Source organism: Acromyrmex echinatior, chromosome 7, assembly GCF_024713525.1.
Source record: "Acromyrmex echinatior isolate Ae372 chromosome 7, ASM2471352v2, whole genome shotgun sequence".
NCBI classification, from domain to species: Eukaryota; Metazoa; Arthropoda; class Insecta; order Hymenoptera; family Formicidae; genus Acromyrmex; species Acromyrmex echinatior.
In genome coordinates, this window is record NC_141858.1 from 3,471,952 (window position 1) to 3,484,834 (window position 12,883).

A 12,883-nucleotide genomic window follows, 5' to 3' on the forward strand; every position below is an offset into this window, starting at 1 on the left:
TCGGTACCCCAATTTTAAGAATTTTTTAATACCCGGCGCCAATTTCACCAAAAAAGTCGAATTAATTTCCCCCAAAAACCCTTTTTTTCCCGAATTTCCCCCAAATTTTTGGAAGTCCCGGGGTCTCTTCACGACCCATATTTTTTTCAAAATTTCATTGGGGCCCAAAAAGCATGATTTGAAAAAATTTTTTAAAATTTTAAAACGCTTTCAAAAAAAACTGTTGTTTCGTGCCGCGGGGAAAAACAATAAACGGGAAAATTGGGGGGCTGTAGCCGTTCGGTTTGCCCCGCAAATTAAAAAAAAAAACCAATAGAGGCCCCCCCCGTAGAACGAAAAGTTTTATGTGGGTAAAAAAAAAAAAAAGGGGTTTTTATATTTTTCTTTTTAATTTTATTGGAAAAAAATCCGGGGAAAAATTTTACAAAAAAATTTTTTTTTGCATGGGAAATTTTGCACACAGAATTGGGGATTAGTATTTGTATTGTTTTCCCCGTCCAAAAAACCCCACTCTGTGAAGATCTTGTGTTTTTGCGCTTCGCGCCCATGCTTTGATTGGGGCATTTTCGGGTTTAAAAAGGGGGGGGGAATTCTCAAAAAAATTCTCGTTAAAAGCCCCGGGGGAAGGGGGGGTTTTCCCGGGGTTTGCCGCCTCGAAATTAGTTCCCTCATCCGTCCAAAAAATTTTTTTGCCAAACATAAAACCATTTTAGTAGGAAAAACCCCTATACATAACTTTCCACTCTTCTTTTACCCCGCGCCCCCTCAGGAACCTGGTACTTTTTATCTGAGCCCCAAAAACCCGGTTTTCAACGCCCCCGACCCTTCCCACTTTGGGGCCGATTTTAAACCCCTTTTTTGGGTTTTAGCGAGTCTCCGCGTTTCAAAACGTTTTTCAAAAGCTATGTGGTCTCGCCCGGGAGTGGGGTTATCGCGTACCGTGTGCGACGTCAAAATTTTTCCAAGCCGGGGGAAAGCTCAACGTCTTTCTCGTTTTTTCCCCCCCTTTCCCCTCCTCCTTTCCCTTTTCCTCTTTTTTTCCCTTTCCCCTTTTTGGGTAGCCCTCATCATCGCGAAAAACGCGCCGGGGTGTAAACACGGGGGGAGCGGTTTGATAATAGTTAAAAGGGCTGTTCAATCCCCTTCCCCTCGATTTTATCGTTTTAGGCGCGATTTTTTTTTGGGGTGTCGCCCTTTTCCCTCCCCTGCGTTTTTTCCGTCGGTACTCAGCCGGGTTCGTCTGGGGCGAAGTACAAAAACACTAGCAGCAAGTACCCAAAAAACTCGTTAAATTTTTTTTGGGGATCCCCTTTTAAAAGCACTTTTGGTCTATTACAAAAACCATTTTTTTTTTTGCCAACAGTCAGACCCGCAAAAATTTCTTGTAAAAAAGTCGGTTTCAAATGACTTAAAAACGTGTTTTAAAAGTTGAAAAAACCTGTTTTTGAACGGGACAGCAGATTGCTTTTTTTTTTCCCCGATTTTAGGATCCTCGGTACTCTGACGGGATAAGAGTCAAATTCGGGGCCATCAAAATTTCTTCACCGCATCCTGTTTTTTGCGCAATTCATCAAAAAAAAATAGATTTGGGCGCGCCTCGTTCGAGGAACGATTCGCTATTTTGGGAAAAAAACGAAAAAACTTTTTCATCGATGAGAAAAATTTTAAAGAATCGAATTTTGGGTGTTCAAATTTGGGAAAAACGTACCTTCTCGAAAGTACCCTTGGACCCCAAAAGAAAATTTTAGGAAACTTTGGTTTTCCAAATAAAAGGGCCAATGACCGGTATGATTGGAAAAGCTTTCGCCGGCTTGGCTTTCCAAAATAATCCCAATTTTTTGGGATTTAACCACAGTTTGTGACACTTTCTTTCGGTTGCAGCAAAAAAATTTTGCTCCAAAAAACTACGCCCCCCGGGGAAACAAATTTTTAAAAAAGCGTGCAACCGCAATCCCCCCGAAAAATGATCTCGCGCTGTTTCCCTTTCCCAAAATATCAATTTTGGCCCCCGGCAGTTACAATATATACGGGGGGTATTTTCCCGGGGGGAGGGAAACACGAAACGTTGGGCCCCAAGGGGTTTCCGGAAAAACACGGAAGCAATTCGGGGGTTCGACAAACGTTTATCGTCGCGCGACGAACACTACAATCACCTGGGAGGGGGCGCCCCACAAAAGGCCCCCCCAAAAAGATAAAAAATTTTTAGGATTTTCGACCCCGGCAGTCTGCAAAACGAGGGGGTTAAATTTTTTAAACCTTGGGGTCGGGTTACGGTTACCAGTTTTGCGGTGGGCACTTCGACTTACGAAACAGTAAACAGAGAAACGCGGGCATAAACCGGGACGCGACCCGTGTCGGGGGAACATGGTATTGGTATTCTCGAAGCAATGATCTCCCCGGGTAATAAACGGCGGACAAGGTACTCGACGTTTAAAAGGCTGGGACGCGTCGTCGCGGAGATTCGGCTCTGGGCGAGAGAGGCCGCTTGGGGAGCTACCGTTGGGCAGCGATAAAGCCAAAACCAAGAAACGGCCAAATTATGGGCATGGAAAAAAGAAGAAAAAAAAAACGACCGGAAAGAAAAAGGTGGGCGAAAAAGGGATACTTCCGATGGCGAAAAAGAGCGGTGCGTTTTCCGTTTTTACCAAGTTAGGCGCACCGGATCCTGATCCGGGGGCAGCCCGCGTGTCGAAAGCGGGTAAACGAAGCAAAAAAACCCTGCGACGTCAGCTGAAGAGGGGTGCAAGTCATGACGCGCGAGGAAAAAGGGTCGGGGACTTTTTTTTTTTTCCCCGTACTAAAAATATGACGCGGACTGTATCTCGCTCCTATAAAACCTGGACAGGGCGTAGCTGCACGAAAAAAAACGTCAAAATCAAAAAACGGCTAATAAAATGCCGTCTGGCGCAACTACCAATGTACAATTGAACGAGCTCGCGAAACGTATGCGTGTACCATACTTTAGAGGCGTTTTCATGCGTAACACGTTACTGACGAGTGGTGTGCGCCGAAACGAAAGCGATATCGTGAATCTGAACGATGCGACGGGGCCTGGTACTCACTGGGTAGCGTACGCGAAGAGGAACAATCGTGTATTTTGACAGTTTCGGCAATCTTCGACCGCCTAAGGAACTGGTACGATATTTCGAGAACGGTGCTACGACGATAGAGTACAATCGCACGTCTTATCAGACGTACGATCAAAGTTTCTGCGGACAGATGTGTCTGCGGTTTCTACAAAGACGAGCGTGAATTTAAAAAGCTCGACGAGGCGCTATGAAATCTTAGTATTAGTCGAACGCTTTTTTCTGTCATGTCGTTGACGCTTACGCTGAGCGGAAAGAGCACCATCCTCGTGGCGAATTACTTTCCCGCTATAGATTTGAGTGATGGAGATTACGAGCTCGGTTTGGCGATTTTTGAGACTTATCACACGATACCGAACGTGAACGAATCGAACAACAAATTTTATTTCGTCAAAGACGACGCGGAAATTACAATTCCCGAAGGTTCGTACGAAGTGCGAGATATAAATGAATTTCTGAAACGCGTGATTTTACGAAAACGTCCACAATGCGACGCACTTGAAACCGTTGATGTAGTGCGTGGTGACAATAACAATAACACTGATGATAATGATGATGATGATGATAATGATGAGGGTGGAGAATACCCGATTACGCTTCGCGCAAACTACAACACGATGAAATGTGGGATTAGATGTGCGTACAGAATAAACTTTGACAAGTCCAACAGCATTGGATCGCTGCTGGGATTCTCGTCGAAGCGTATACTGCAGCCGCGAAGGTGGCACGAATCGGACGTGTCGATCAACATAATGAATGTACGTTATCCGCGTAGAGTGTAACGTGACCGCAGCATACAGCAACGGCAAAAGCGCGCACACAATACATGAATTTTCGCCGAGCGTGGCGCCAGGATATAAGATATCGGAGAGGCCGACGCAAATCATTTACCTGCCGATCATCGCACGGAGCATTACAGATCTAACGATACGCATCGTCGATCAGAACGGATTGTTCGATTTTCGAGGAGAAGAGATCACCGTTAGATTGCACGTACGACGGCGACAGTAATAACGTGAGCGTGAGATGCTCGTGCTGAACGGAACGGAGCGAGATATAACGCAGAGAGATAACGCATCCTTTACAAGGTCGGTGACGCCACAGCTCGACAATACTCGCTCCAGTTGCATCAGGAAAAAGAAGAAACTCAGCGCGACAAACGTTACATTTTTAAAGTCTTTGGGATTCGCGGTGCGCAACATTTGAGATGACTGATATCTTAAACATTAAAGACGAGCCGATCTTCGATGATCGCATCGTCAAGATTGAGACTCACACGTACAGCCCGTTCGCCAACAGCACGTTTGGATACAGCGACCAAATAAGAATACCCATACAGCAACAAGATCTGTACACACTGCCGTACGAAAGCTTTCTATATGTCGAGGGAAAACTGACGAAGAACAAAGTGGTCCAGGGTGCTCATGTGGCATTGGGAAATAATTGCGTCGCGTTCATTTTCGATGAGATTCGATATGAACTCAATGGTGTGGAGATTGATCGTAATAGAAATGTGGGTATAACTAGCACGCTCAAAAACTATGTAACAGTGTCATCCGACAGAAGCGTGATTCTACGGAATGCCGGCTGGGATGCGCAGACTACTGCAGCCGGATATTTTAATTTCTGTGTACCGCTCTACGTACTACTGGGATTTTGCGAAGATTACAAACGCGTGGTGATCAACGCTCGTCACGAGTTGATTTTAATACGAGCGCGCAACGACAACAATTGTCTGACGGGAGATCCGGCGATAGAGCCAACGCTCGAATTATTCAAAGTACAGTGGAGAATGCCGCACGTGTTATTGAGCGAGATAAATAAGCTGTCGATGCTGCGCGCTTTGGAGAGCGGACGATATCTGAGCATGGCTTTTCGCTCGTGGGATTTGTACGAATTTCCACTCTTGCAGAGCACAACCAAGCATTCGTGGGCCATCAAGACGGCTACTCAACTCGAGAAGCCGCGCTACGTTATTTTCGCTATGCAAACAGGTCGAAAAAATGTCATGTCCGAGGATGTAAGTCGATTCGACGACTGCAAATTAACCAAATTAACTAATGCGAAACTTTACACGAATTCGGAATGTTATCCGTACGATGACTTGAATCTGGATTTTGACAAAAACAGATGTGCGATTCTGTACGACTTGTACGTGCGTTTCTGTAAGGGCTACTACGGATACGAGTATCTCGAGCCGAGTCTCACCTTTACAACTTTTTTATGTAATGGCCCATTCGTGATCATCGATTGCTCTCGACAGAACGAATCAGTCAAGAGTGGCACCGTGGACGTGCAATTAGACTTTGAATGTAAAGAGAATGTACCCGCAAATATAACAGCCTATTGTCTCATCATACACGATCGCGTGGTTCAGTATAATCCATTGACCAATATTGTGCGCAAAATCATCTAAGATGCACCTCTAACACGATATAAAATCTACGATACATCGCAATCGACCGCAGTCTTCTCGACAACATGCTCGTGCCAACGTTCGTGGATCTGCAAGGATTCATCGTTAACAAGAAATTTATCGTGAAGGAAGTGGCGGTGCTGAAACAGAGGATCGTTCTCACACATTACATTTTTACGAGTTCCGTGCCATGGAAATTTTTGACAAGATCCGACAGGTCTTGCGCTTCCTGGTTGACTGCTTATCACCATGGATTGCGATAGGAGGACGGGATGGTCCCGTACAACGAGGTGAAACGTCTGATCACAGCAGCTATATTTGAAGATGATGCATGCTATCGTGAACGTTAAGGGACGCGAAAAACGAACGTGGCTGTGGAACTTGCTTTTGGACGATGAGCGAGAACGCATGTGCATCGAGACCTTGTAGTTTACGAAGACCTGGAATCTTTAACCAAGCTGGATGTTGCTAATACTATGCGATGTGGACAACATGTTCAGAATTGCGCGTTACAAAATGTATTGAAAATATATATCTGGTGGTTGCAAAAGAATTTTTTAAATAAAAATACGTTAACGTATTTATTACGTATTTCTTTTTTCTGTTCCTTTGTAATACATGTACTCGTATGAATGAACGTATATGTATGAACGTATATGTATGAACGCATATGTATGTATGTATCCAAAAACATCAATGCTTCTGTTAAACGTGTCGCGACATGTCCGATCTGACAGTAGTACATCTGACAGTACATATAATGTACATAGGCAGTATATTAGACTTTTTTCATTCAATCGTAAGCTTTAGTTATGAGCGTTAAGACATGCATCGAATAAAAGAATATATACGTCGAAAATCAATCGAGCGAAAGGGATACTGTCCATTGTCGCCAAGTCCACCAAATCCACCGCCTTCGAAGGAAAAAGCGAGATATTGGGAATATCCTGGAGAAAAGGCGTCAAAGTCGCCAACGTGCTCATCACCAACGTCATCGATGCCATCGAAATATAAATCATAAAGTATAAGCATTGATAAACTCGCGAACAAAAATAAAAAATAAAAAAAAACATAGAAAGACTCGATAAAACGTGTTGCGACAGGTTCGCAATTCTTAGAAAAAGAGGGGAGAGTTACCCCCTCTTCGATTCTAGAAGTTTTATATATATCGCAATTTACGCGGGTGCAATTAGTCTTGCGATACTCGCTTGTACGAACGATTGAAAAAAAAAATGTACTTCGCTAAAGACAGCAACACATCGTACGAAACGGAGAAGAACTGCAATAACATGTTAGTTTTAACATTCTATACACAAAAGAAAGAAGTTTTTAACATTATGTATTCTATACACAGCATGGAGCATCGCAAAATGCGTTTATTGGGCAGACGTTACGATCTGACGACTACGGGCTACAAATTTTTGAAAATTGGAATCAACGTTGGTCCACCGAGTTACGTGGAGATCGCCCTGGGAGATCATCGCGGACATGAACTGCTGCTGTCTCTCGAAATGTGGAAGGATCTCTACGAGCAGCGATGGAATGTTTACAAGATGCTGAGAAACGAATACAAGGACAATTTTATAAGTGTTGGACCGCTAACTGTCAGCGTTTGCATGCTGAACGATGCTACGCTCGTACGTTTCAATTCTTCGTCCGTACGCATGATGATGACCGAAACGACGCTACGACGTATGTTTGAGTTTGACGAATATATCGATGTAACGTTCGAACGATTAACTCGACTCGTCGATACGGTTGATGTCAAGTATACGCGATTCTCCAACATCGCGTCCAAAAACGCTATACGCGATAGTGATATCTTTAACAAACATCAGCTCGTCGATTGTGAGCTATTGGCTTTAGTTTTTAATACGTAAAAAAAAGAAATGATGTAATAATATGTGAATAAAAAATTTTTTTTGTTCATATCATTATATATATGTACTTTCTTTACTTCTCATCCGTCTATCTATCCATCCATCCATTCATCCTATATCTCGACGCGCTATAGCGATAACTTTTCGTGACGGCACTTATGATCTAAAGTGTTTTATATACAACTGCCCCCCTATAGATCCTAGGCAGGCTCGCTTCTCAACGGCGAAGATCGATTCTCAACGTCAGTCTTTGTTCTGCTTTGTCCGCGCGCAAGACGTGTTAAGACGTGAGTGATATTTTTTTTTCCCCAATGTGCAACAATATTCTATTATTTTAGCGTTAATGATAGAATATTGTTGCACATTTTCTGTGATTAAGTGAAATGATAATTTTTTTATTGTGCAGTTATAACATGCAAAAACAACAAAAAGTTGAGGAAACTGCCTCCTCCTCCTCCTCCTCCTCCTCTTTCTTAGAGGATATTCAGAATAATATCACAGTTGATCTCACCGAATTAAATGTAGATCAATTAGGAGTGTTCAATCGCCTCATTGCCAAGGTGGATGATCTCAGGCATATGTGCATCAATAGAGTTGCGGTCAAACACCTCATCGGCAATCTCGATAAGGCTGTGAAGGAAGAGGAAATGGAAAAGGAAATGAAAGAGGAAGTAGAAGAAGAAATTAAAGAGGAAGTGGAAGAAGAAACTAAAGAGGAGAGCGTTTCCTCCTCCTCTTTCTCAGAGGAGAGTCAGAGTGATATCATAGATCTCACTCAACTACACGTAGATCAGTTAGAACTGTTCCATCGCATCATTGAGATTGCCGATGAGGTGGACGATCTCAGGCATGTGCGCATTAATAAAATTGCGCTCAAACACCTCTTCGACAATCTCGATGAGGCTGTGGAAGAAGAAGAGGAAGTGAAAGAAGAGGAAGTGGAAGAAGAGGAAGTGGAAGAGGAAGAGGAAGTGGAAGAGGAAGAAGGAGAAACTGAAGAAGAGAGCGTCTCCTCCTATTTCTTAGAGGAGATTCATGATAATATCATAATTGATCTCACTCGAATACGCGTAGATGAATTAGGACTGTTCTATCGCATCATGGAGATTGCCGATGAGACGGACAATCTTAAGCACGTGAGCATTAATAGAACTGCGTTCAATTGTCTCATCTACAATTTCGATGAGGGTTTGGACGAAGAGGAAGAGGAATAAGAATTCAGCGGAAGATGAGGAGGAGGAGGAAGAGGAGGAGGAGGAATAAGAGGAGGAGGAATAAGAGGAGGAAGAAGAGGAAGAGGAAAAGGCGGTGGAGGAAGAAGAGAAGGAGGAGAAGACGGTGGAGGAAGAAGAAGAGGAAGAGGAAGAGTACTAAGAATTCAGCGGAGGATGAGGAGGAGGACGGAAAGGAAGAGGGTGTGGAGAAAGTAAGAATTTTTTTTTTTATTATATAGGTTTTTTTCTTTCTTTTTTTCTTTAATATTTCTTGTTCGCGTTATAATATTGCTACGCATTTAGGGAGTGGACTCCGCAGTGACTGCCTGAAACGCATTTTTGGGATAGACGCGAGGTCTGCGATGATGGCCCGAAACGCACTTTAGGATGGACGCGGGGTCTGCGGCGGCAGCGGTCCCAATAGTACGTGACACAACATGGCGATACGTATCATCATATCAGTAAACACTGATAGCGCTGGGACTCATCATATCAGTAAACATTGATAGAGCCGGGACTTCCCGCGCCTCCCCTCCCTTCCCCGCGTCTACCAGTACTCCCCGCGCCTACTCCCCCGCGTCTATGAGTATCCCCGCGCCCCGCGCCCCCCTCAGAGGACCTGGGTTAGAACCGCCACTATTATACTATTAATGTGCAGATTTCAAAGTTATCGTGACAAGCAGATGATGTCATAGAAGAGAGCGAAAAAAAAAGTTTTAGGATTGTGGAGAAAAAAGAAATAGAGAATAGAATTACAATCTTATTATATTTCATATTAATATTTAATTCAATTTTTATTTTAATAATTTGATTAACTTATTTGAGGAAAAGTTGCGCGCCTTCTTATCACGTATAATTCTAAACCACTGAATAGAGGCAGGGAAAAAAAAAACTGAATTTTAAAAATTCAGTAATATATTTAAGTATCATATTATACATTTTTTTACAAAACATTAATTTATTTCTTACTTTAAATGTAACGCAGTGTATACAATTTTCTTCTGAAACGCACATTACTAATTCACACTCCATGACTGACGTTTTATTATAAACTTCACGCTATCTCTTAAGGCATCACATTTGTTGTTACAATAATATAATTTTGGCGTATAGTAGTCAAATTGTTGAAATATATTTTCTCATACTCAATTTTATTAAAAAGATATGGTATTTATTTTAGGACCTTTATAATGCGATTTTACAATAGAATGATACAAGCACAAATTTTATAATATTTTAATGGTATAAGCCGAACGCGCTTTCTTATTAATTTAATATCAAGAAGATATGGAGAAAGAATGATGAAGAGTTTAGGAAGAAGATAAATTTTCAAAGAAACATATTTTTTAATATAGATTTATTTATCTAATATTTAATGCAGCATGTACAATATAATTTAAACCATAGATTACTAGTTCAGATTCTATAATAAAAATTTTATCAAAAATTTTGTGCAAAGTGTTTTGAACGCATCGCGTTAATAATACAATTTTGTCTTGTTCTACCATTAATTATTACAAAATCCTTTCTCTTAATTGTGTTTATGGATTCAAAAGTACTTTCCCATAATTAAAATATCGACAACAACGCAATTCGCCAGCTACAATAGAATATGAAAAACAAAAAAAATGGAAGACTTACAATTTTGTTATCGGCTTCTAGTCAACACGTCACAATATGTGCTGCATAAAATAGTTTCAGACCTTGCACGTTCATAAAAAGTAGTTGGCGAATTGTAGAAAATTTGAAAGAACAATGCTTTTAGAAACGAGGTAGGGGTTTTAGTATATGAAAAAAACATCGTCGAAAATTTCGTTTGTATATTACGAGTGAAATTGATGTGAAGCCATGAAACCGAGCAGTATTTTAGTTCCGCGATATTCCGACAGCTTTTGTTTTTTCTCTGTCTCACTCTGTCGTACTTCTGTTTCGATAATTCGTTCTGTAATTCAAGAATGTGATTTCTATCTATTCTAGGGCATTTTATCCAATCAAAAGCTACCACAATTAAGACTATCTTCGTCTTCAGGAATCAGAAGACGAAGATAGTCTTAGCCTTGGTTATACAACGAAAAAGCGCCACTGGTTTGGCATCATCGCCGATGCGGTAAGAACTCACAATTCCTTTTCTAAACAACGATTCTGATATATATTCTTACATATGTTATATATTCCTATATATGTATGCAAAAATATGTTATTATAATATTATGGCGTTTTCAGCTGATAATTTATTGCTGGTTTATACAATGATTCAATCCATTTCTGTAGTTGAATAGCGTACTTCGTTTGCATCCGATAAAAGGAATAGCGCTTCTTACTAAGTCGACATTTCGATATTTCCGAATCGAGTATATAATAATTTCAGACCTTGCATATTTAAAATAAGTAGCTGCCGATTTACTTAAAACCTCAAAGAACAATACTATGCTTGCAGAAACGAGTTATGAACTTTAGTATAAGAGTAATGAGTATTCGAAAATTTCATTTATGCTACGTCTGCTACGAGATTGCCGCTTGCCATTCCGACATCCGAGCAGAAATGAAGCTCAGCCGAAACATCGCGTTCCGAGCCCTGATATATCTGTATGTATATGTAAACAAAGTTATTTGGAAAGTTTAGATACGTATTGTATATATATACACGCATGCACGCACGCGCGCACGTACACATACATGCACTCATATATGTGCGCGCGTGCGTATGTGTGTTTATCATATATATATATATATATATATATATATATATATATATATATATATATATATATATATACTATATATATAAACATACATATGCATATATATGTATTTTATATATATATATGCATATGTGTATCAATAATTTACTAAATAAAATGTAAAAGATCTTCATTTGCATATGTAAATAACATGATACGTTTTTTGTTTATGAAGAAATTATTTCATTAAAATTGAAATAACTAATATCATATTTATTTTACTATTATTTTTCCTCTCAAAAGAAAAAACTTTGACTTGAGCGTAAGAACGTTTTTTGATATGAGCCTGAGTAGATCGATAATTCAGATCATTTCTATGATTCAGCGACGCACTTTTCATGACAGCGCAAAAGAGAAGCAAAAAAGAATAGAAGTTTCGGTTGTAATCGGTGAGGCTCCGCACGTGAAGATGAGCTCGTCGAACAAAACAGCGAGTTTGTCCTTCAGAGTCTGTCTCTCTCTCTATGGTCGAAAATGCTTTCTGGAAATTTCGGCCGCTTAACATGTTTATTAAGAGGAGAAGGAACATTATAGATAACGTATAAGTTTTAATAAATTATACTAATCCTATATCCCTCCAATATATGTATAATACCAAAAATAATTTCAAGACACGATAATTTACGAGATATTGACATTTCCATGATTTTTCATGAGCGTTATATATCACGTTCATAGAAGTGGTTTGCAAGACTTCAACATGATCTCGCGCGTAGGGTGCGAGATCTGAATATTAGAGATCCCACGATCGATTCCTTATTTCTTTTTTCGTAATTTTTTTTTTAAATAAGTGACATTGTTAATAAACACATATTACAGGTCAAATATATTTTTATTTAATTATTGAAATTATATGTGTATTTCTAAAAGTTTTAAACCGACAATTATAGCAAAAATAATTCGACGTAGCATGCGTCGAATAGATAAAAAACCAGTATTTTTATATATAAATGAAATCTTTACTATTATATCTATCTACCTTTAGAAAAAATCCGAAAAGAAATTTTGTTTCTGTAATAATGTTACGTTTGATGTCGATCAGTACTTTCTGTAAAATGTTTTTGAATAAACTTCCGAAAACGTCCAACGCCTGATTATTATGAAATTTGGCAGAAATACTCCATGACGTCAAATGAATGCCTCTAAATGGATTTTCATTGACAAAAAGGTTTAATGTAAAAAATGTTTAAATAAAGTTATATACGTATACCACCTAAATGCATTACCGTTACATAGCTCGCTGTAATAGGGCTTATAATAGGAAGTAGGGGGAAAGAAAGATGAGAGTCGGAGGTGAGAATCGTGCGCCTCTTTGCAGGGGGGAGAAAGGATGAGAGTCGAAGATGAGAGTCGTACGCCCCTGAAACAGGGGGACGGGGAGGTGAGAGTCGTGCGCCCCTGAAGCAGGAAAGGAGGAGGGATGAGAGTCGAAGATGAGAGTCGAAGATGAGAGTCATGCGCCTCTGAAGTAAGGGGGACGGAAAGAAGAATCGAAGGGGAGAGTCGAAGATGAGAGTCATGCGTCCCTTTGCAGACAGGAAGGGCA

General features: G+C 40.5%; 2 protein-coding genes and 1 pseudogene across 3 annotated transcripts in view; 2 read left to right on the plus strand and 1 right to left on the minus strand.

The window, feature by feature from the left end:
* Positions 1-12,883, minus strand: part of LOC105152752 (Gustatory receptor 43a) — a 105,521-nt gene that overhangs the window by 65,784 nt on the left and 26,854 nt on the right. The window lies entirely within an intron of this gene.
* Positions 4,294-5,473, plus strand: LOC147908994 (uncharacterized; annotated as a pseudogene).
* LOC147908995 (uncharacterized) lies at positions 5,501-7,392 on the plus strand. The gene has a single exon (XM_087408235.1). The coding sequence runs from the start codon at positions 6,735-6,737 to the stop codon at positions 7,380-7,382; it is 648 nt and encodes a 215-aa protein (XP_087264361.1). The 5' UTR covers positions 5,501-6,734; the 3' UTR covers positions 7,383-7,392.

Bases quoted from the DNA above. Each gene is read 5' to 3' on its own strand.
- LOC147908995 (XM_087408235.1), top strand. From the start codon at position 6,735: ATGTACTTCGCTAAAGACAGCAACACATCGTACGAAACGGAGAAGAAC.